The sequence below is a fragment of the Perca fluviatilis genome, chromosome 17, assembly GCF_010015445.1.
Source record: "Perca fluviatilis chromosome 17, GENO_Pfluv_1.0, whole genome shotgun sequence".
Classification (NCBI taxonomy): Eukaryota; Metazoa; Chordata; class Actinopteri; order Perciformes; family Percidae; genus Perca; species Perca fluviatilis.
The window spans coordinates 18,295,213-18,318,640 of NC_053128.1; the positions used below are offsets into that span (position 1 = coordinate 18,295,213).

General features: G+C 40.0%; 1 protein-coding gene across 1 annotated transcript in view; it reads left to right on the forward strand.

Moving 5' to 3' along the window:
* Positions 1-623: 623 nt before the first annotated feature.
* The window catches only part of lrrc75bb (leucine rich repeat containing 75Bb), a 32,990-nt gene continuing 10,185 nt past the window's right edge, over positions 624-23,428 (forward strand). The window contains exons 1-3 of the mRNA XM_039780805.1: positions 624-1,150; positions 6,822-6,950; positions 11,383-11,495. Of these exons, the coding sequence (XP_039636739.1) occupies positions 869-1,150; positions 6,822-6,950; positions 11,383-11,495 (524 nt within the window). The 5' untranslated portion in view covers positions 624-868. The remainder of the gene's footprint in view (positions 1,151-6,821; positions 6,951-11,382; positions 11,496-23,428) is intronic.

The following is a 23,428-nucleotide window of genomic DNA, read 5'->3' on the forward strand; positions in this document are numbered from 1 at the left end:
GCCATAACAATTTATGTAAAAATACTTAATAGATGTTTACTTTAGCTCAATTATCAATGATATATACATCATATATGGTTCATATTTGCCATTTACCCCTATGAGATCACATTTATGATCATATGATCGTCTTCGTTTTTTGTGAGAAAATAAGGAAATTCAATTATAAAAAAAGGTAAAAAAAAAATTGATCATTATTGGTGGTTATTTCTTAGAACTTAATCATAACATGTGTGTGTGTGTGTGTGTGTGTGTGTGTGTGCGTGTGTGTTGGTGTGGGGGTACCATGTGCAGTCATTGAAAATAAATTATTTTTTATGTTCTTCACAGAAAATGAGCCAAGGCCAATGCGTTTGAGTTAGAATAAATAATAAATAGCATAATTTTTCTTTTAGCAAATATTGAAAATGGGTCCCACAGACCCGAACACCACACAAGGGTTAAACAAGTTTACTTTCTCTGACAGAGTCAAAATAAACAACCTGTGCGTGATGATGTGGGGTCCGGTAAGAAAACTGAGATCAGTTTCCGACGTGACTCTCACTGGATGTGCCGAGCATCACGATCTGATTGGCTGAGGAGCGCACCAGCTCTGAGTAAAGCAAAGGATGCCAGAGTGCTCACAGGCAGTGCATGGACGGATGCAAGCAGAGGGACGACGGCGAGACTGGCCACACGTTGTTGTTGTTATTATTATTATTATCATTATTATGTTGATTATAATGCTTCACAGTTCAGAGTAGCCTTGAAACTTTGAAACATAGGCTAGAGGCTATTACAAAGGGGACGCAAGTTAGGCTAAGTGTGATGTTTTGGCTGCATGTTGTAAAATCCATATTACCACCACCGACACATCCTCTCAGGAGTGATGGGTTCTAAGTTGACCAGGCAGAGAAGTCTCGATTTTGAAACAAAAGTGTCCAAGAGAAGACGCCAGAGGAATGACTGCCCGGGAGAGAGCGAGAGAAGTGGCAGCAGAGACTTCTTGTTTACCTCCTTGATGCTCAAGTCCGACAAGCTCCCGGGGATGCTGCGGAAAACCAACCCCAGCCCATATGTCAGACGGGTGGCTTGGATCCGAGAAATCCAGAGGCTTCTCCGGGAGCAGAAGATGGAGCAAGCAGCCGAAGTGCTCAAACTGCTGAGAAAGGTAAGGGGCTGACATTATTTTGATCATGAATGCGATGAGTTTGTCATTACTTTATTCTGACGTTGTTATTAAAGGGAAAAACGTGGTTAAATTGTAGCAGTAAGTGGGGTTGGTTTGCACGTGGGCAAAAAAGTTTGCTTATATTCACGAGTTAAAATACATTTCATTTTGTATCTGCAAGTCATACATTGTTTTTTATATTTAAAGCAAGTTTATAGGGTAGCCTAATCTAAGTGCAGATGCATGCAACTATGTAGACTATATTACAACAGCAGTTTATTAATTTGTTGTGTCCTTATTTCAATAAATCTGACATGTTTTGCCCAGAGGTATTGGACGTGCCTGCTATATCCAGCAAAAGCCCTGCTAGATTTAAACTGATGGAACTCATTGGGGAATCTGCAGGTGTCAGTGTGTTAATCTTTATTTTAAAGTTAAAGTCATTTAATTATTTACTTTTTGCAAGTTCTCATAAATGCTTCCCAAATATAAGAAGCCTTACTGACATAGACGCTGTACTCTGTCGCCTTCTTTTAATATTCCTGAGGAAAAAAGGAACACGTATAATGAGACGCTGGTTTAAATCAACCACCTGTTTCCTCTGAATGGCTAGGAAGTTCAGCTTGTTCATGTTCTGAATATCCAATCAGCTCCAAACAACACAGAACACTGAGTGTATTATATGTTCGCCCTTTAAAGGTCCAGTGTGTAACGTGTTTCGTTGATCATTATCAAAATCTGTGTTGCCCGTTCACAAACTTAAAAATATTTACCCCCACCATAAATTCCAAGTATTCCTTTTGGCTTGAAATGTTACATTTGCATTCGCATGAACTGGGGTAGACGCTCCATATTCATGCGCCATCTTGAAATACGTTAGCCGGTAAGGGACATACAGGACATACTGCTCCACCTTTCGCGTTTCCGCTGTCACATGATAAACTCACAGGTGCTGCTAATGCTGCTAATGGGTATCGTCGCTTCCCGGCCCCGGCAAGTTTGAAGAAGGAAACATGTAGGACCAAACGTATTCAAAATCCAAATTTCAGGAACAGGAGTCTTCTTCTTCACACATAAAAACTAAAAGGATGAAGGCTACCGTAGCTGTAATACGTACTTTGAACTGCGTGGCGCGAGAGAGAGTTGATTGCGTATATGATCTCAACGCTAGATGGGAGAAATTCCTACACATTGGACCTTTAAATACACCAAAACCAATAAAGACACAAATGAAGTTAACAAGGTCTTTTTCATGGTTAAGGCTATAAGTAAATAACATAAATGAATGGTAAATCATATCATTTCTCTTTTTTTGCCATTGTTTACTGTTTCCTGTGTGAACGAGGCTTGAAATATACACAAGAGAACATTTAAAATATCTAAATTCACATAAAAAGAAGCGCTTTATACAAACTCAGTTGATACTCGCTAGTGCGGTATTGTTAAATAGCTCTAATCTCTCCACTATTGCACGGAATTGTGCAAACACTTCTTTGTTGTTAGCCCCATAGCCCCCAAGTATAGGTACAGTATGTTTATTTCTTGCATTTGAGTCTCATCTGTTACACTTTCCCATGTAACACCTTCCCTGGTCTAATCCTTACTTTCTAAAGACTTATCCAAACTAGAGAGAGAAAAAAAAGAAGAAATAGTTTTAGAGCTCAGCTCAAGCTTTTCACTGCCTTCTGGTAGCTGTGCATTGATCAAAGGAGAACAGTTTTGAAGTTCAGACAAAATCAGTTCTGATCAAGAGGGCCCCATGTCATGCAAACTCCCTGCCCATCTGTACGGTGCTGTAGAATAAATTACACAGATGTGTGCAGATTAAAGCAGGAAACAATGCTGAGGAGAAACTACGGGTGTCTGAGAAGTCTGAATTGAAGACAAATTTGGAGGTATCTTCTGCTCTGCCCAAGAATCTGTCCTGTCTCTGTTTGTGAAAGCAGTCCTAAAGTCGGTCAAATTAAAAATCAATTGCTGACATTAAGAAAAACTAAGAGGTAAAAACAGGAAAGTCTACATTTTATACCTAAAAAGATTGTAAAGATCAACGTGTACATTTGTCGGTCGTGAGCAGTGGCAGATTTCTCCATAGCTCGGCATTTAAACTGCTCACGAAGCACGAATACGCTCTCCATCACTCACTGATGTGTAGCCAGAGAGCTGCTACTGCTGCATGTCGTTGGGGCGCAAGCCAAGTGTCTGACTAACATTACTTCAAGATGGTGGGGAAAAAACAACTGGCGGTAGATCTCCTGTTGTTGTTCTTCCAGCTGCAAAGCTTTTCCAGCTTTTCCTCCTGCGACGGATGGATTTAGAGATAATCACCTTGAGATGATGGATGCTGGAATACATTTCTTTCGCAAAGAGGAAGTCATTACAAAGAAGAACCAATAACACCAGCCCCCACGCTCTAGCTGCATCGCAGATCTGCCTTCTGGGCCATTAAGTTAATTAGTTTGGGATCTTCTACATATTCAGTAGTAAATAACAAGAATCAGCACATGTCAATTACGCTCTACAATATGCACACTGAGTAACCAATGTGCAACGATAAAGAGGACACCAATTAAGATGTTCTCTGTACTGTATGAAGACCATTATGAAGTCTGAGGTTAGATGGCACAACTCACATATTTAATTTGTTTATTTTGTTCAACTTAAATGCATCAATACAAAACACAATTAAGGTAGGAATATGTATGTTTGTTTATATTTGTTAACACTTGTTTTGCACAGATATAACGTTAATACCTGAGCTTTGGAAAGAGCCAGATTAGTTGTTTCCAGCCTTTCTGCTAAGCTAAGCTAACCTACTTCATATTTCAGCCTGGTCCCACAAAAGTCCGTGAAATGATCACAAACTATTAACACCGCATTACGCGGTGTTGGCACGGAATGTGTGAAAATTCTGTGTGGCCACCACGGAAAACAATGCCAATATAAAGTCAATGAGAAGATGACGTAGCTTTAGGAGCGACTACGGTAAGGAGTAGTATGAAAGCCCGAAAATCCGCGTAGGGAGGTTGGTTGGGATGGTGGATGGGTCAAACAACACAGGACTTTCACCCAGGAGACCGGGGATCGTGTCCCGCGTGTCACGTTTCCTTAACCCAACCATAACCGTCCCGTTGTTGTCCCGTTGTTGTCCCGTTGTTGTCCCACATGTCATGGAAACGTAAGCCCACCCACCACCTTTTCCTTAACTTAAGGGGCCGTGTTCATTTCCCGGAATTCTTCCGTGGGCCCATCACGGAATTTTTTGTGATTCCGTGAAACTGACACAGATTTTCAGTTAAGGGCCGTGTTCATTTAATGGTATTCTGTGAGATCAGGTTGCATATTTACAGTACAGACATGAGAGTGGTATCAATCATTCTATCTAACTCTCGGCAAGAATGGGAATACGTTTATTTACCCTTATGTCAAACTATTCCTTTAAATAAGATGAGCTTCTGGTATACTTGAAAAAGTGTTTGGCACTCAACTCATGTGGCCGGTAGCTACATCATAAATATCATAGGACTCTTATTTCAATAAAAATACTGATTCCTTTAGATTGGAAAATTGGATAGAAGTACAGTGTGTATTGAAAGTTCCTTTTCATTTAAGGGACAGATTGTTAATGTGAATGTAGCAATATAAGCAAAATGCCCTGTTAAGTACAGTATCTCACAGTGTTCCTGTTAGAGTGTACAAGAAGAAACTATTTTTGTTACATTTGACTGAGTTGATATATTGACTTCATCCTATACTTTTCAGATATCCTTGCCAACGCATAGTTGATGCTGGCCAGGCATTTTTGAATCTTCAGCTTTTCAGTACTTTCTCGCGTCACAAGATGCAGTTTTGAATTTATACCTTTTACTTTAATATGATTGCATAAAAGGTCACAACATTTTGTCAATCCAGGAAAGAACATGTATTCCTTCAGTCAAAGAAAAAGCAACAAAAAAGGAAAACTGGACACCTGACAGCTTTGACATGTTTCTTACATTGAAGCAGAACACTGTGGGACTGGATTTGTCAAACTGCAATATATTTAATAGGATTCTATTGAACTGCATGTGTGGGATGATATTCTGCGGTTCGAAGCTCGTCGTTTTATCCAGACTTTTTGTGACGAGGCAGAAGTCAGATTAGATATGCAGCTTTGACGAGGACATTTGTAGTTGGATCTGAGGGCGCGCAGGCATGTACACCGGCATCCTGTCAGTGACAAATAGGAAAACATTTCATGCTTTTATGATTAGGAATCAGTCAAATTAATCCATTGGATCAGTATATGTATTTAAAGATGTGCTTCGTGAATTCCCTTCATATCTGATGCTGCAGCTGCACTACTTGTATCATCATAAAATAATCTTCAAATTCCTCTGTGCCTCCATTTATGGACACATGTTGTACCCTCATCTGTGTGCTAAATGAGGTTTATTGAAGGGAGGGCTGGTCTGGAGGATAGTCCAGCGTCAGGGAATCCCACAGAGCTTTGCTGTAATAAATCAACTCAAAAGCTGGAGGAGGAGAAAATGCTGATGGGGGTTTTCCTCTTTGCTTCTACTGTGCCTCTAAGTGTTATGGCTGTCAGAGCATATACAGCATGTTTTACACAGCTTCCACCTCAGGCCTGCTATTTGAAAAGCTTTTCAGTTCATATAGAGCTGATAGTCTTTCCTCTTAAGCTCCACAGCTTCTAGTTGTATAGTTTACAACAGGATGGTGGTCCAGTGAAACATGTTTGTTAGTCAGTAGCAGCAGTTATGTCACTGGTATAACAGCTTTCATGAGTAGAGCAAATCGTCTTTTAACAGTTGTTATGGATTAGGAGAGAAATGCAGCTTTAAAAGAAGAGATTTCCTTTGACTTTATTTCCTCTTATTCCCAACCTTTCATTTTCTATTCATTTAGTTTCATCTGCTTAGTTTCACGTCTTCCCTGCTGATTGTTGTTGTTGGTATCTTCTCCGAAAAGGCAGTGGATGCCGCATTCTGGTGAGGCTCAAACACCGAGTGTTAACGACATGTCAGCACACCTCGGAAGTGTTACCTGAAGATACAACATATTTACATTCTCACTGCAAATAGAAACATCCTAAAGATGATGTGTCCTGGTTCCTGGTTTTATTGAACTGTTCTTCACATCACACAATCTTTAACTTCTGAAGATTGAAGGTAGAGAGCGGAAGTGCAACTGTTTCCTCAGACAGTAAGGAGTTGTGTTGTGTGAATGATAGAGTGTGGCATGGTCCAAAACTAAAAGTGAAACCTACAAATGAGATAAGAGCAACCATAAACTAGTATAGCAATAATAATATTTGAAGAGAGACCACACAACTTTTATCTTAATCTTTACCCCCAACGTCTCCCAGACCCAAATACATGCACATAAACACTCTTCCCACCCCTAATCAACTGCACTGGGTGGAACGCACAACTCCAATAGCAAAACCCTATCAGCTTGCAGCGTGATAAGAGGGCAAGATGAAAGGGGATGATGAACAAAGCTCATAAACATTGACTCTATTTTCAATAACTTATCCATGAAATGTCACTTGAATATTAAATTAAGTGTGGCTCAAACATGTCTCTTTTAATCACATTCATTTCTGAGGGTCTACACTGTTTTTGTAAGAGTTAACCAAAACGCTTTGCTTTCTCTTCTTTTCTCTCAGGATTTGGGACTCCAGGGAACGTCACTCAATGACATTTTGTATAAGAACGCAGCTTTTCTCAACCTGGTGGACCCCATTTCTCATGAGCTGCTGCTCAGTCTCGCCCGGGACCTGCAGTGTCCAAAAAGGGTGAGAATCCAGTATGATCCAGTTTGTTTTAAACTGTTACATTCATGAATTATGAAAAAGAACTTCTACAGACGTCACATTATTAAACGGGGCAAGGTCTACAATTGTAAACAAAGGAGAGGCAAGCTGCAACATGTCCGCATTTATTAGCCACGCCTAAGTGCATGTGCATATTTGTTGTCATGCTGTTGTGACAACAATTGACTGTCAGTTTTCTTTGTCCAAACACAACTACAGAAGCGATTAAACAAGCAATTAAACTTCAGGTGTTTAGCCATTGGCATGGATAACTAAGCAGGTCTTGGTGTTCAATATACTGTAGGTGTGGCCTGCTCAAGAATGATGAGACCGAACACAAATCAAATTATTTTTGTTGTTGTTCCCCAACTGAGCTTAAAAAAGAACAGCGTTAATACAGATTTTTTTTATATTTGAGGATTTAGGACAATTTTAGTTACAACCAAACAGAATGATAACGTTTCCCTATTTCCTTGTCTGACAAAACCATCAGCTTTAACAGTTCTCCTTAGCACTTGATGAACACTGGTGGGGGATACCCACAGCAACAGTACCCAGGCTCAAACTCATATTGCTCAACTTCATTAAACTGAACCTCAGACGTTAGCTAACTCTAGACAACAGCAGTGGCACCTCTCTAAATAAAGAAAATAAAATGTGTTAAGTTCATTTGTTAAACGCACAACTCATAGTCACTTCCAAATAAAATACTTCGATTCCATGAGAAATATAAAAAATACCTTCTTAACCACATATTCTCCCACAAACATTCTTACAATTCAGAAACAATTTTCAGAAAAATATAATTAACTCACTTTCACTCCAGTGTGCAGCCTGTGCTCTAAGACACACACACACACACACCTGGATTTCAACATGCATATATCTCCCCTCTAGATTAAGCAGAAAACATACAAATGGACATAGCTTATTTAAACAGTCAGCATACATTGTTATGAGATAATTCTGCTTATACATGTACTTTAGCATTACTCACGCTAACCCCGCTGTTCAGTGTTGCCCTCAGCGTGGTGGAGATATGTACACAAAACTCATTTACAGATCTACAGAAATCGTCAGGAATACAAAATCATCATTCATCAACCTTAAAGGTGCTCGAAGTGATGTGACGCGTTTTTTAGGCTACAACATTTTTTGTCACATACAGCAAACATCTCCTCACTATCCACTAGCTGCCTGTCCCCTGAACACACTGTAAAAAAACGCAGTCTTTGTAGACAGCCCAGGCTCCACAAACGGCAACAAAAACAACCTGCGCCAACCTGCACAATGAACCATAACAAACAGTGCTCCAGCCAATAACCGACAAGAAGGAGTTGTAGCCTAAAAAACACATCACATCACTTAAAGCACCTTTAAGTCTTCTAAATTAACCATTATCTCATCTGCTAACACTTATAACCATTTTGGATATTTACCTTACACATAAACATAAATCCACACCACGGCAGTCAGTCACCTACTGGTACTACCACTTCCTTGTTTCTTCTGTCTCGGGAAAAGTAGGCGCTAACGCGAGATTTATCTTTCCCGCTACTCATAGCATAACAATGCCCCCTTGAGGAAAAAAGAATGCTACTACAGTAATAATCCCACAAGCAAACTACATAACACTTCTTAGGGAGAAAAGCCTTGTGTAACCCTTGTTCACCTGGCTACATTGGTGACATATTAACTTTTATTATGTAGGGATCCTGCATACTTTTCACAGATTCTGGCTTATGTTTAACAAGGGAAATGTGAGGCACAGCAGATTTGAAGTCAAGTTAAGTTTTATTTATATAGCACACACATTTGCTTTACAATGTGTACAATGTGATTTTACATCCATAGTTACAACTGCTATCTTCTTTGACATTGCTCGCAGAGAGTCTAGAAAAATAGTTCTGTAAATATCAAGAATGAGTTCATAATGCATCGCATTAAGATATTCTGACTGATGATTTTTTTTTTTATAATTACTTACATTTCAACATGTCATTACATTTACAGCATTTTTCAACCACAGTTCACAATGCATTCTGGTAGGTTTCTCCCACCATGTTTCATTTTTGAGTCTGCAAGTGGAAACGCTGCACTTGGAGGACAATGTGGGGGTCGAAATGAGTGCTACCACTCAGCCCAAGCTACAAAGGGGACACTTGCATGCTGTAGGCTGGGTAGAGAGGGAAGGGATGAATGGTAGGGCCAATGGGAGGCATTGGGTCAGAGTTTGGCTCTGCTGTGGCACCATGCAGTCTGTCTTCCCTGCTGCTCATGTGCTCTTTAAGCACATTGGCAAATAGTAACAGCTGTGCTCCAGGACATGCAGCTGTATGAGAGTACCTGCCTATAGGTTGCTTCATACCAGAAAGCGTGGGTAGGTGCCCAGTGGTCATCATGCGGAGGTCAACACAGCCGGTGGCCACGGTCAATGGCACCGATTCTTGTGGGGCAGCTTGGCCTTGGCACCAACAATGAGAGCACTTTGAGGGCTCTGACAGCTGGCAGGTGGCCAGTGGGATCAAACTGGAGTCCACTGAGTCTCTCTGAAGTCTATTGTGTCCCTGGTAACAGACACCTCTCACTGTTTGTAAGTGACTGTAGGAAAATATTAAAGGGGGAAAAGGTGGTCCTAAGCCTTCCTTTGTAGTGAATAGTTACATAGTTGCATCAAAAAGACAGCTTCCATTTGTGCCATGAGTCATAACGGTGCACCTTGCTATATGCAGAAGACAACAGTTCTGTCTCTGTATTAGGATTTTATTAATGTGCACAGTGGTTGGGGATATTAGAAGTTTAATTGAGATATAAAAGTCTAAATTGGGGTACATGAATAAACAAGTTGTACCAACGTCTCAGCTATCACTCTCAAATTGGTTTACAGATATTACTGACATGAAGAAACCTTTTGCAGCAGCAAAAACATTAATAATTTACATTCAGTTACTCTTTATCTGTTGTGCAATTTGAACTTATCAATTATGCATATTAGATGAGTTCAGATTGATGTGGTCAATGAAATAAAGGCTGGCCCTTTAAGATATAAATCATGATTTATCCAGACTGGGAGTCGGCTCATCTACTTGTAGCACGGCATACAAATCCAAGATATTAAAATTCAAATTACATTTCAAACTAAGGTATAAGGGTGAAGACACCACAGACACAGCTCAGAGTGGCTGTAAAACACAGAGCCAGCAGCAATTACAGTTATCTAGAGTCTGCGGTTAACTCTTTTAGGAAAAGATGGGTTGCCTTAAGATAAAGTCACCGTGGTCTAGTTTTTACATACCGAGTCCAGATGATAATCACCTGTGAGAAACTCTTATCTTATCGCTGTTTGCTTTGGCGGGGAAAGCCCAGGAGGATGGGAGGGAAAGTGAAGAGCTGGCAGCGTTCTCCTGACTGGCTGGTGACCCATGGCAAGATACTGTGTCAGACGTGATGAGGATGTAGAGAGGCAGTGTGCCTGATTTCAGGCCTGGCAGCTGCTTCTATGCCCACACTGAGATTTATTTAGATTATATATTCAAGGACATTAAGGGGTTAAAAGATGCATCATTTGTGAATGCTTTGAAGCGTATGGTCCTCAGTTTTATACAGTTTATTTAATATATGTTGTGTTTCACTCAGCTTTACAGACCCATGATTAACGTCTAAGAATGCTTATAGTGACTTGACTCATGTTGATCCTTCCAGTCCACGGATTCACATTTTCTAAGAATATCTTCACATTGCGAATCAGTATGCGCAGCTATACCGTCGTGTTCAGTCATCCAAGTGGCTGAAACAGCAGCGTTGAATGTTTTGAAGTATGAGGCATGTTTGTTGGTTGTCCTAGAAAAGAAGTGGCAATGGGAATGGTTAATCGCCTTAAGGTATATTGCCCCTGTCTTTTTTTTTCTCTCTTGCTACATTGCCTCTTCCCTGTCGTCGTGTTGTACCATTAATTAGATTTACCCTGCTCAACACAACCCATTCCATTTAAAGTCTTTGACGGAGGTGGGAGAGAGAAAAGAGAAGGCAGAGAGGAGGGGAGGGGGAGATATGGAGCAAGAGGAAGGCAAAAGGGAAAATAAATTAATGTTTCGAGGCAGAAAATGTTTGAAGCAGCTGTATTCAAAGGACAAGAAAGAAATCCTGTGACTGTTCATCAGTCAGTACATCTAAAGTTTGCAGGAAGAAAGAAAGGGAGATCAGACATCCAGCATTTATATATGACTGTTACCCTGTAGACAACTCCTTTTCTACCTTGTCATATGCAAAATACACAGTTTATTGGTTTGTTTGAGTGATTCCTTAAATGTGTAATGGTTCAGTTGCATTTATTCACGAGCAGTCACTGTTTTTGATTTGTTGTATGAACTAGATTGACATTTGTTGTCCATCATTCGTCTTCTGTGTGTTACAGGAGACCGACTCGTTCAAGTCCACCAACAAGATCTGCCGCCGGCTGATTTACCACCTGACCCCTCACTCCAAGTGGACGAGACAGAGCGTGCCCAGAAGGAAGTCTCAGGCCTGGTGAGTGTGTCATCTTTGCTACTGCCTAACGCTGTCCCTGCCACAGTAAACACATATTCACGATAAGCATCAGTGCAACTCATGAATCTCTGTAGAGCCTCTCTGAAATACTAGTTGACATAGAGGAAGTTTGAGTCTTCTTTGAGTTTCTGGGAAGATTTCCCTTCAGTATTACAAGGTTATAATCTGTGGTAGTGTGTTAATTGGGGTTGAAGGGTTTCTTGTGATGTTAAAATGATTGCTACCTGGGAATATATCACTCTTTTTGCAGGATTCCTGGGATTGCTCGGCACAAGTGAAAAACTACTTTAAAAAACAGAACTGTGGATAACTCCTCATAAAATGCAGTTTATTTTCATTATCATTATTGTTTGGTTATGTGGTAATTTGTTTTGGTAGAACAACAATTCATCTTTAATTACTGTTTGAGGTGGAAAACAACACAATGCCAACCATGCAGAATATTTGATCCTCTGTTTTTCAGCATGTCATCACTTTTATGTCTGAGTAGTTATAATGGAAGGTCTGACCATCTTGCTGAACTGGGTCTATTACTGTTGCAGTGGCAGCAGTTAAGGTTGGAGGTCTGCTTATCTAATTAAGTCACTTGTTGAACAGTCTGCATATTTTACATTTACAGTTTTTGCACTTAACTTTGATTTAATCTAAAAACATATTTTGCCACACAGCTGTAATGTAAACTACCAGCTTGAATTGGAAGAAAATACTGCAGATGAAAAGTTGATCCAGTTATATTTCTGTAATAACGTTGATTTAAGGTCAGACTATATCTATGACAGTTGCTTGGGTGCATTAATGAGGTCTGAAGAGGGCATAATTGCTATAATACATATGTTACTCTTCAGTATCTGCACACAAAGGGCACACGTATGCTAAACCTTCCAGGATTGGGTATTTGTGCTGGGAAACAGAAGCAGATTTTAGTGAGAATTCCCAGGAAATACCAGGTTGTCACATTATTGTTCTGAAACAAATTCAGGCACATTTTCATTTGTTACTTAAAGGGGAAAGAAATCCAGCCACGCCTGAAATAATATCCTGACAATAAAGAAAAAAATGTAAACGTGTAATTGATTTGTATTTGTATTGTATTGTATTTGATGTATTATAGATGTGCTTTTCAATTTTTTGCATTAATAGATTTATTTTTATTTGTGCATTTTTTCTTTTCTTTTTTTATTAATCTATCATATTAATTTAACAAGTCCTTCAAATCACATGCTGTTCCTACCCTCTAATTCAACCTAGGAGCATTTCATTAACTAAAGTCCTAGCAATGGTATGAAATACGACTCAAATTAGCATTTTCCGTTCGCGGTTTTAAACAAATCGTTTATTTTGTGAAAAGTTTAGGAACAACAGCTACTTGTTTAGGTTTAGAAAAAGATAATTGTTTTGGTTAAATAACATTACATGACATAATTATGCACATGACGGAGAACGTGACGTAGTTCCGTTTACTCCATAAAGTTAAAATGACTTGCTGTTTACTTTTATTTTCAAATGGGACACGAACATTAGTCTCCTGTGTGACATTCCTGTGTTTATTTGATCGGTCCATCACCCCTCCCACACACCCTTCAAGATCCATTGCGCAACTATTTTATATCATTAAACGCCTGTTACAGTCCAGCCATTGCTCAAATGAGTTGATACAAAGCTAATTAAGCCAATCAGCTCCACAAAACCCTCTCTGTATTTCTCAACATGGCTATGTTTAGAAAATGGTGTAGTCCGGTGACTTTCGCACGCAGAAGCTCGAGTGAAGATAATTACTTCTTGTTGTCATGGTTTTGATTTTGCAGTCCTCCTGTTTGCTTTATTATGCCTGTGTCTAATTCTGCTGTCATTTCAGACCCTGCCACTTCCACCTGCCTGCCCTTCCATCACTTGATTCACTTCACCTGCTCATCCTTCCCACTCAGCTGTTCCCCATTCACTCATTAGCTCCTTAGCAGTATATCAACAAGTCATTTCCACTAGCCCTCTGCCAGATTGTCGCAGTGCTTTTGTCCTAGCTTTCTAGTGTCTTGTTTGTTGATCTGTAACTAGTTTTTGACCCTGTTTATGCTTTTTGCACTTTGCCTCAGCCTTACCCTTTTTGTACTTTTGCCTGCCTGCAGTTTTGCCTCAAGTTAAAGACGTTTTGCTTCTACCTTTTTTTTTTGCCTCATGAGTTGTGCTTTTGGATTCCTTTGTCTCAGATCCCTGACATCTTGTGAAGAGTGATTTTAATCTTCTGTGTCCCCCTTGGCTAAGTAACAACTGTGTGGCGGAGGGGTGGGGGTGGTGTGCGATCACCAAGGCTTGTGTCATGTGGATGCAACAACAGTGCTGTTGTCATTACTTAGAATTGCTCATGGGGACTTCCTGCTTTACCCTCGTCATAATTACGGCCTAACAATAAAACATAAATATGGGTCGCAATCGCTGCTTATATAAACAATTGTATAGGGTCGTTTTTAGGGGGAGGACAGTCTCTAATGTAAACTTCTATTTGTTTATTAATACATCAAGGTTTATCCTCCATACCAAGCTGTAGTCAGGTTTTAATTGAAGGTCATCAAATCATCAACCTGTGTTACTGTGTCTTGCTAGGATGATCCGTCCATTTACGCATTAACCTCTCAGCAGTAAATACAGTTTCCCGTCTGACCCAAGACTGTTGTGAGAAAAACAGCCTCACGCCATCTCAAACACCACCCGTTGAAAAGTGATTTGTCTATGGAGATTTTCTGTTTTTCTAGATCGACAAACTTGTCTCCGAGAATGACCTGGTACAAACAAGAAACTAATATTGACACTAAAATAAGATGCATGACTGTACTGCAGGTCATTAAAGGTCAGATACAGATTGTCAATGCTTGAGTGACATAGAGAAAGACCAATAGAAACACTAAACAAATAAAAGTACTCTCTGACTCAAATTAAGTAACAGGTACATTTGCGGAGACGTTATGAAAGAAGAAGAAAAAACATATCTAATGATGATCATGAGGCTTCCTTTCCCTGAGCAATTAACCCAGATTGAAAGATTTTTTGACAGCTTGAGTTAACTTCCTGCCCCAGTCTCTTTGTTGCAGTATTTTGAAATAACACTCAACTGAACAACAAGGCAAACTCTCCCAGTGTGCTCATTAGCAAGCTCTGTCTCTCTCCCAGACTCTACTGCCAGCATCCAGGCAGCAGCTTTTATTGTGGGACTCAAACTAGGGCTTCCTTTCTCTGTGAATATGACGCCCACTAAAATGAGCAGAAAGTAATGTCTTTGGATCAAATTAAGCAATAGGACACAGTTTACATGGTTTCACATGCTTTTCAGTTATTGCATTCTTCATTACTGGGTATCTCTCCTTCTCAGTCTGTCTCGTCCTCCCTCACCTCTCTGCTCTCCCTTTTTTCCTCCCCCACCTCCACCCCCAAGCCCTCCATTTCTCCTATTTTAAAATCCCTTCCTTGCATTGATTTTCCTTCTCTCCTCTTTTCCTGTGGGATTTTTCTCTCCTTCTTGCGAGAGTCCATTTTGTTCAACAGTTGCCACACAGAGCGGTTCAGCAGTTTGAGCTGAGGCTCTGGGGAAACGCTCTGTCAGATGGAGAGAAAAAGGGGGAGGCGGAATCACTGCAAGGTTGCCGATAAGAAGTCGCGTATTTCCCTCTCTCTTCCCGCATCGCTTCGAATCAATCTCTTCATATTTAGGAATGCAAAAGCATTATAGTATCTCCAATATTGCATTCTTATTTTCTTCAATCGATATTGAAAGTCTATTTGATCAATTGAGAAATGTGCTGCAGCCTGCTCTCCAACCAAGGCTCAAATTGAATTATGTTCATGGAATATATGCAATTGGTTGAAAATCTTGAAGAGATAACACATAAATCATGATTCAAACTGTATTACTTCAGCCTGCTTTGCTTTTATAACACCGTAACTGAAAAGCAAGTGTGTCAGACTTTATATATTATCAAGGCAATTTCTTTTTTTCCTCTGCAGCTGCATGTGCCAGGTTTCTGAGAAGAACAGTATTGCTGTGTCCCCAGAGGAGGTTTTAATGTTATTGTAATTGGTATTGAATTTCAGATTAATCAAGCTCACACTTTTTATGACGCTAAAATTGCCCTTCCAGCACATTTTGAAGAGCTTGGACTCCGATTGCAGATGCTATTTCTTTCATTGCTTGTCTTTACTGCGAAGCAGTAATTGATGTGAGGCTCTTGCAGCAGCTATTACAGACACCTTCAATACATTTAAAGAAATTACTGTGGTTCAAGAAGACGACTGAATTATTTCATTCAGAGTTAAGCTTTGTAGAGTGAAGACACTTTAAGTATTGAGGAAAGTCTAAGTGCATCTGGCTTCTTTTTTTGCATAGAATATACTGCTCAGCAGAATAGCTGACAGGATTTAGTGAGGTGCCAAAATGTAGTCGTGCGGGTCTGTTGATAAGAGTGAAAGAGACAGCTGTTTGGGGCGGTCTAATCTGCTGTGGGTGAGCTTTGATAGTTTGTCCTGATATTTGACCCAGACCTCACACTGTTCAGACTAAAGTGCCTTTCCTCCCACGGCTCACGCTGCTCATTGCTTTCATTTATCCGCATATAAAGATTGATAGTTGTGGAAACAGGGCTATTGGAGTAGTAACAAACAGTACAGTTTCAACTTGATTGTTTGGTATGACTTCCACATAGTCTGCAAATTTTAAGAGTTTAGTATAAAACAAACACTTCCCCCAGATAACAGTCAGAGGCTAAAACAATCACTGCTCTGTTGATCTCGCTGTCAATAACATGTTTTAAAAGACATATTTAATGTTGCACAATTCAAACATTGTGAAATACAACAGCACTTCTCACCAAGAAGATGAAAAACATGACCAAATTTTTCAGTCTTTAGATTTTAACAAAACAATTTCATCATGTCTATGCAAACAAAGATAAACAAAACCAGGATTATGAAAAAGATTGAGTCAATAAGGAATCTGTCTGAGTCTGCTGATCTCCTGCTTGATTTCTCATCTGACCTACTCAAACCCAGTCTCAACATGACGAAGACGCTCCTGCGTTCTACCTCTCCTTTCCATCAGCAGTGGCAGCACCACATTGACCCCTCCATAGACTTCTAACGGCTTTAGTACACTTCAAACGTGACTGTCAGATTGTCAAAAAGCATCTAAAACCCCCACCGCCTGGCTGCTGGCAAGAAAGCCATCACAAGGAAATGGCTGCAGACAAACCCTCCAACAACTGATGACTGCACTGCAATTGTCAACGAAATAAACTGTATGGAGAAATTGACCTTTACTCTTCAAATTCTTTATACAACAACTACTTTTCATAGAATCTTGTTTCCCCCGTCTTTAGGACAGCGGGCTTATTTGTGCCCATTCGTAACAGCTATAAACACTTTTGCCTTAAACACTTTGTACGAACTAGTTTGATTGAAGCATACTGATGTGTCAAGAATTCTGATGTGACACCAGACAATGTTGCCCATCCTCTGTGTTGCAGCTACAGCCCAAACTTGCAGGTTTGGACTCGATAACAATAAATGTATAAGATCCCAACTTTTTTCCCTAGAGATTCTGCTCTTCTCATTGTTCAAGTCTAGAGTTATTCCACCCAGTCTAGGATGATCTGGCTTGCCCTGGAAACGAGCGCTGACAACATGCTTTTGTGGCTCATCCAGAACTTTTCAGTCTGACTTTTCCTCCACCTCCCAAAATTCCCCTACATCAAATCACCCTCTGCTACCTCCAGTGGTTTCCTGTGCCTGCTTACCTTTTCAAATTACATGATGATAACAAGCAGTATGAGGCTGCTACAGTAGCCACAACTCAACACCTACAAGCCATTGCCTATCATGCACACCAACGTGTGACCTGCATCATGATGCTAACCAATTCATCTCTTTCTCCTTTATCACCGGAAAATCCTTTGCAATTTTAACACGATAACCAACTTTTTCCTATCTTTCATCATAGTCTAAAAACATATTATTTCTTTAGGTGGTCCCTCACATCTTCCTGCAAAAATAAGCCAGTAAAAAGCCGTTGAGGCATCTTGGCTATGACTATATTTGGTTGAGCAGTGAAAGTTTTTCATCTGTATAATAGTTAGGATGCTTATGATCACTTTTTCAACTGCTTTTCAACAACTGTATATTTCTAGTCCAGATCCCGAGACAGCTTTTCACCAGCTAATCACCAGAGAAGTGCTCACTGGTATTCTCTGCAATTTCTCCCTGCTCTGCTCAGGCTAATTTGCTCTAATCTTCCAAGAAATCCCCTCTACCTCTCTTCCTCGCTTTTATTCTGAGCCCTTCTCCCTTACAATATCCTTCCAGAGCTACAGCAACACTGTCAAGGCACTACACCTTCCACCTTTGCGATCCGCAATAGTGTACATGTTGGTAACCAAATTTAAGCTTACTCTGCAGTCCAGTCCTTCAAGACCGTGTCTACATTGATGGAATTTGAAATCTATCTCAAAATCCATTTTTATTTCTTTGTTTTGGCCTTCCATCCACAACAAGCTGGCATATTCCGCACCTCAAAAAGTAACTTTGTGATGTGTGACCATATATTTTTTGCTTAGAGGGAAAGACCACCGCAATTTCATACATAAATGACTAATTTTAGTGGGAGAAGATGAAAGTGTTGTTGAATCCTTGGTGAGATATAATTTACAGTTATAATGATAATGATACATGCAGACCTTAGTGGTCCCCTAATACTGTATCTGAAGTCTCTTTCCCAAAATTCAGCCTTGGTGCAGAATTACAGCCACTAAAGCCAGTCCCACAATGAGCTTTCCTTAGTATGTGCCATTTCTGTGTCTGTAGCTATTGAGGAGGAGAGGGGGGGGCAAAGTGGAGGGTGGGGGTGTGGCCTTGACCAACTGCCACTTTGCTTGTTTGAAAGCCATGATGTCTCTCTCTCATGGGTGGGCCAAATTCTCTGGGAGGGCAAAGCAGAGAAAGGGGAGGTAACCTTGCTCCTTATGACCTCATAAGGAGCAGATTCCAGATCGGCCCATCTGAGCTTTCATTTTGTCAAAGGCAGAGCAGGATACCCAGGGCTCGGTTTACACCTATCACCATTTCTAGCCACTGGGGGACCATATGCAGACTGGGGGAATGCATATTAATGTTAAAAAACCTCATAAAGTGACATTTTCATGCCATGGGACCTTTAAGATTCTTGACTTGCACAACAAACCAGCAACGCTACTTTGCTAGCAAAGCTGGTGTCTCAACATGAAAAAGAGTAGAGAATGTGCTTCTTTTTCATGAGGGAGAGATTAGACTAGAGACTAGCTGTGTGTCTCTATGGATGGCAAGCTCGGCCTATCGGTTGATCTAGACTGAAATATCTTATCAACAAGCGGATGCATTGCCATGAATTTTTGTACAGACATTCATGGTTTCCAGACACTTCATCTTACCAAAGTTGGTGATCCTCTGACTTTTTCTCTAGTGACATTTATGGCTCAGAGTGAAATGTCTCGACAACTGTTGAATGGATTGCCATGCAATTTGGACATTTATATTCTCCTTTGGATTAATTTTAATAACATTTTGTGATTCCATAACCTTTAATGTGTCCAAAATTTTGATTTATGACCAAATACTAGCATTTGGGTTAAAGCACTGCTGACAGCCTCACAGAGCCTGTTAAATGTTTATTCAACCAGAAAGCCTCTTGAGATGCATTATCTCCTTTAAAAGAGAAAGCAGGCTCAAATCTGAAAACATGATATGATCATGAAAAACACACATTCCATATCACATTCACATACTGTATAGCACCATAAAATATGACCAGAAAGTAATCAAAGCATTTGGCTATTTAAAACTGTAGGAAATACCTTACATACAGTTTTCGGTGTTGCCTGTAAATTGCCGTGTACAGTCGTAAACCTGAAGTTCCACGACAATCTACAGTGCCGAAAATCTGACGAAAATCCCACTTTTCATGCAGTATTGAGCCAGTCTACCACTCAGTATGTTCTTACCTTGGGTGATGCCCCAACAATAATAATAATAATAATAATAATAAGCCTACAATCTGATTAAGCCTGCTCTCTGCAACACAACTGCTGTTCAATGTCTGGAAAAATGAACGAGATAATTCTTCCTTAATGCATTTACTGTACATGTGCATCCGTACACTGAGCCATGTGATATCTGCCTTTGACACATGTATGACCTATTCCTGGAGCCAGGTCACCCCCCTGAGGTGTGCACCGGAAGGCTGAACAGGCTGTGACTCAGCAGACCTGACCTCTGAAGAGCCTACAATGTTGACTCCTAAGGCGAGGGCAAAAATCTGACTACACAGGGAAAGAATATTTGAAAAGTATGAGTTTGTGTTTTTGACTATCACTGATGTCTGATCTTTGAAAGGTTTTGTTGCCTCTGCTCATATTTCCATTCAGAGATGAAGTATTCCACTTGACTGCACGCTGCTCTCAGTCTGCTCAATCTGCTTGCTAGTTGACCTCCACTTTTAATAGAGACATAAAGATCCAGCCACGTCCTTGTCTATGAATAATTGAGGGTTTCCCGCGGTACAAACGGAGATCCTGGAGGATTAGGGGGAGGAGGAAGAGAGGCTCAGTATCCATCGCTCCAATCTTCAGGGAGCAGGGTCATAATGAACTGATTAGATGTGTTGATCAGTAAACACGAGGTCGGAGGTGTTTTTAATTTAACAGACATTTTTAAAGTTGAGGAGCGCTGCTTTAAATAACAGCATTTCGAGACTTCTTTGTTTTTTATCCAGGATTGAATCCCTCTTAACCTTGCATTGATTTGATTTTAACTGTAAATCTGACATAAGGCTGGTGCTGCTCGAGAATAACAGAAACAAGGATTGATGATCTGTGGGTCTCATTTCTTTAAAGCTGATACAAATCACTCCCCAACGTTCAAGCCCCTCGGTCTGTGCTCAGAGCCCTGCATTTTAATGCTGATTTCATAACTGTGCCTTGACACCGTATAGCAGACACAGGCGCACTCCTCCATGCTATACACTTATGTAATGCAAACTGTTTTCTGTGTTCTGTCGCAGTATTCTTTTCTCCTAAGCATCCAGTTTGTCACATCGAATCAAATCATGGGTGAATTTATAGCTCAGCCATGGAATACATTTTGCATTGCACACGCTGCAGTTGCATTATGGTACTTTCTGTAACAAGAGGTTTTATAATCATTGGCTCAAATATGCTTTTATCTTCGGTTGGAAGTCAGATATTTTTAGTAGTAGTAATCCATGTCACATCCATTATTGTTGGTGTAAACTGAGAGTAGCAGAGTGGAAACGTAAGTGATATTTACAAAAGAAATAAGGACATCTATCCAACAATGGCGCTACGTCTTCAAAGACTTTTTGACTCAGCTGCTTGTAACTTGGGGATTTGCCCATGTTTTTAATGACGTGTGATAGATTCCCATTAGGTTCTTTTTTTCCTTTCTCGTTTTAAGGGCGTGTGTTGTTCCCATCACTGCTGTCAGTTCACTCTGTGTTGACATCAACATTGCTACTTTCCTTGAAATTTCAAAATTCAAAGTTTCAAAGAACCAAGTGACTGATATGTCAAAACACAGCACAGCCCCAAGCTGCTGCATTGAAAACGTACAATAGAGGAAGCCTTTATCAGCCCATCCACAAAATGTTTCACTGAAATTTAATCCAAATCCAAATGAGCTGTGGGGCTATTTTTTCCTTCACAGAAAATGTGTCATTATCTCCATGAAACTGGAGGACACTGGATGGTGTATGCAATCACCACTTTCATGTTTCCCTGTAAATGTTATCAGTGTGACAGTTGCATATTGAGGCAAATTTAACTAAAGTTTTTGCTCAGAGTGACTGTAAAGGATTATCATTAACACAGGCCAAACTATGCCAAGGCCCTCACATGTATTTGATGCTAAAACTGAGATGAGTTAAACAAACTGTTCAGCATTATAGCCTACAGTCACCGACTGAAGGCACATTCAGATAACACAAGCACAGCAATAAATGAGCAGTTCTTTACCAGCTCACTTTTCAAGGATGAGTTTTTACATCAGATCCTCGTAGGCTCTCCCACAGCTGAGCCGCGCATGTATTAAACAGATGCCTGGAGGCAAAACAGCTTAGATCGATCCGAGGAATAAACAGGTCAAGACCAAAGCGTTGATGAAGCAGACATTGATCTGATCAATCCCACGGGGACCATGGAACAGCATCCACGTCCAATGTTTCTCAAGTGCTTTTATATTATTCCCCTGAAATAAGTGTTTCTCTGCATGCTCAGCACAAAGTACATTTGAATTTGTATTACAGAGTTTGTCCTCCCATCAGGGACACACTGACGTTGAGCTAATCTCTGCACCTTTTAACATATGGACCACATATTTTGCAAACAGACAAGGAAGAAAAATAAATTTTACTAAAATATTTATACAAAATAAAGATATTATTTTCTCAATTTTCTCATTACTATCAAGCTGGAGTTTATAAGTTGTGAATTATTCACTAATGGTTAATAAATGGTTAATAAATAATTTATCAATGCTTTAAAGATCAGTAATAGCGAAGCCATGAATAAGAGCATACTTTACCTTTATGCTAAGCTAAGCTAACAGGCTGCTGGTGCTACCTTTATTTTTAACATCCATCTTCATGCTAAGCTAAGTTAACCACTTGCTGGTGCTAACTTCATAATTTACATACATACAGTGGTATTGATCTTATTGATCATCTCATCTAACTTTCTTCAAGAAAGCAAATAAGAGTATTTCCCGAAATTCTTCAACTTGCTGCTATAACTACTGTATAAAGCATTATTTTGTGGTTTATAAAGGCTATTACTGCTATTAGTTACAAGTTATAAACCCTTTATAAAGTGTATCTTATTAAATGGGAACCAAATCATCTGACTGCAACGCCAGCAGCTCCAGTCTCTGTGATCATACAGCAGTGATGAAAAAGGAGTGTGAATGTTCATTCCAAAAAAAGAGGTCAAAGAATTAAATATATTTATTTGACCATACACACAACACCTATTGCTATTTGAATCCCACAGTAAATAAGCATGAGGGAAAAAACATAGCCTCTTAAACTACTCCTGTATCTTAATGTATTACTGATTCATGAGAATAAATGAAGGGGAACATGTATTCTACGGTGGGTGAACAGATTACAAGTTTCTCCTGCAATTTCATTTGAACTCTTACTCTGGTGGCAGAATATTAAAGGTTTGTGTGATTCTCCCTGTAAAAATGTCACTGCATCTTAACCTAGAAGAATAGTACATGTTGGCTCGACCCAATGTTGTTGTCGAGTCACCAACTGTCGAGTCCGAGTCGAGTCTCGAGTCCCCAGTATTCGAGTCCTAGTCCAAGTCAGAGTCACCAAAGAAGAGTCTGAGTCGAGTCAAGTCACCATTACCTGAGTTCGAGTCCCCAGTGTTTGAGTCCAAGTCGAGTCATCAAGGTTGAGTCTGTGTTGAATTCCAAAACTGCCTACATTTCTCTACTCTGGCACCTTTAAAGAGCTAATAAAAGAGGGTCTACATTAAACAAAAATGACACCACTGTCATGATTGCAAATTTACTGACTTTTTTCTAAACAACATTTAGCGGTGCTCTTTCCAGCATTGGATGTAAAATCCCTGTAGGCAAACTTCACAATCTGGGGTGCATCTCTCTGCATTTTTCAAATGTGAACATGTAGTAGGGAGCCCGCGAATCAATAGAGACTGGAGTTGGACTCGAGCCCGAGTCCAGGATTCAAGTGTTCCATCACTGGCTCGACCCTCTCAGCCTTTTTTGTGTGAATGCTGATTCAGCATTCTGAATCATGATTTTTTTACCCCTTTTTCCTATCCTTGATGTTCCACTTGCCAGAAAATCTGCTGGAATTC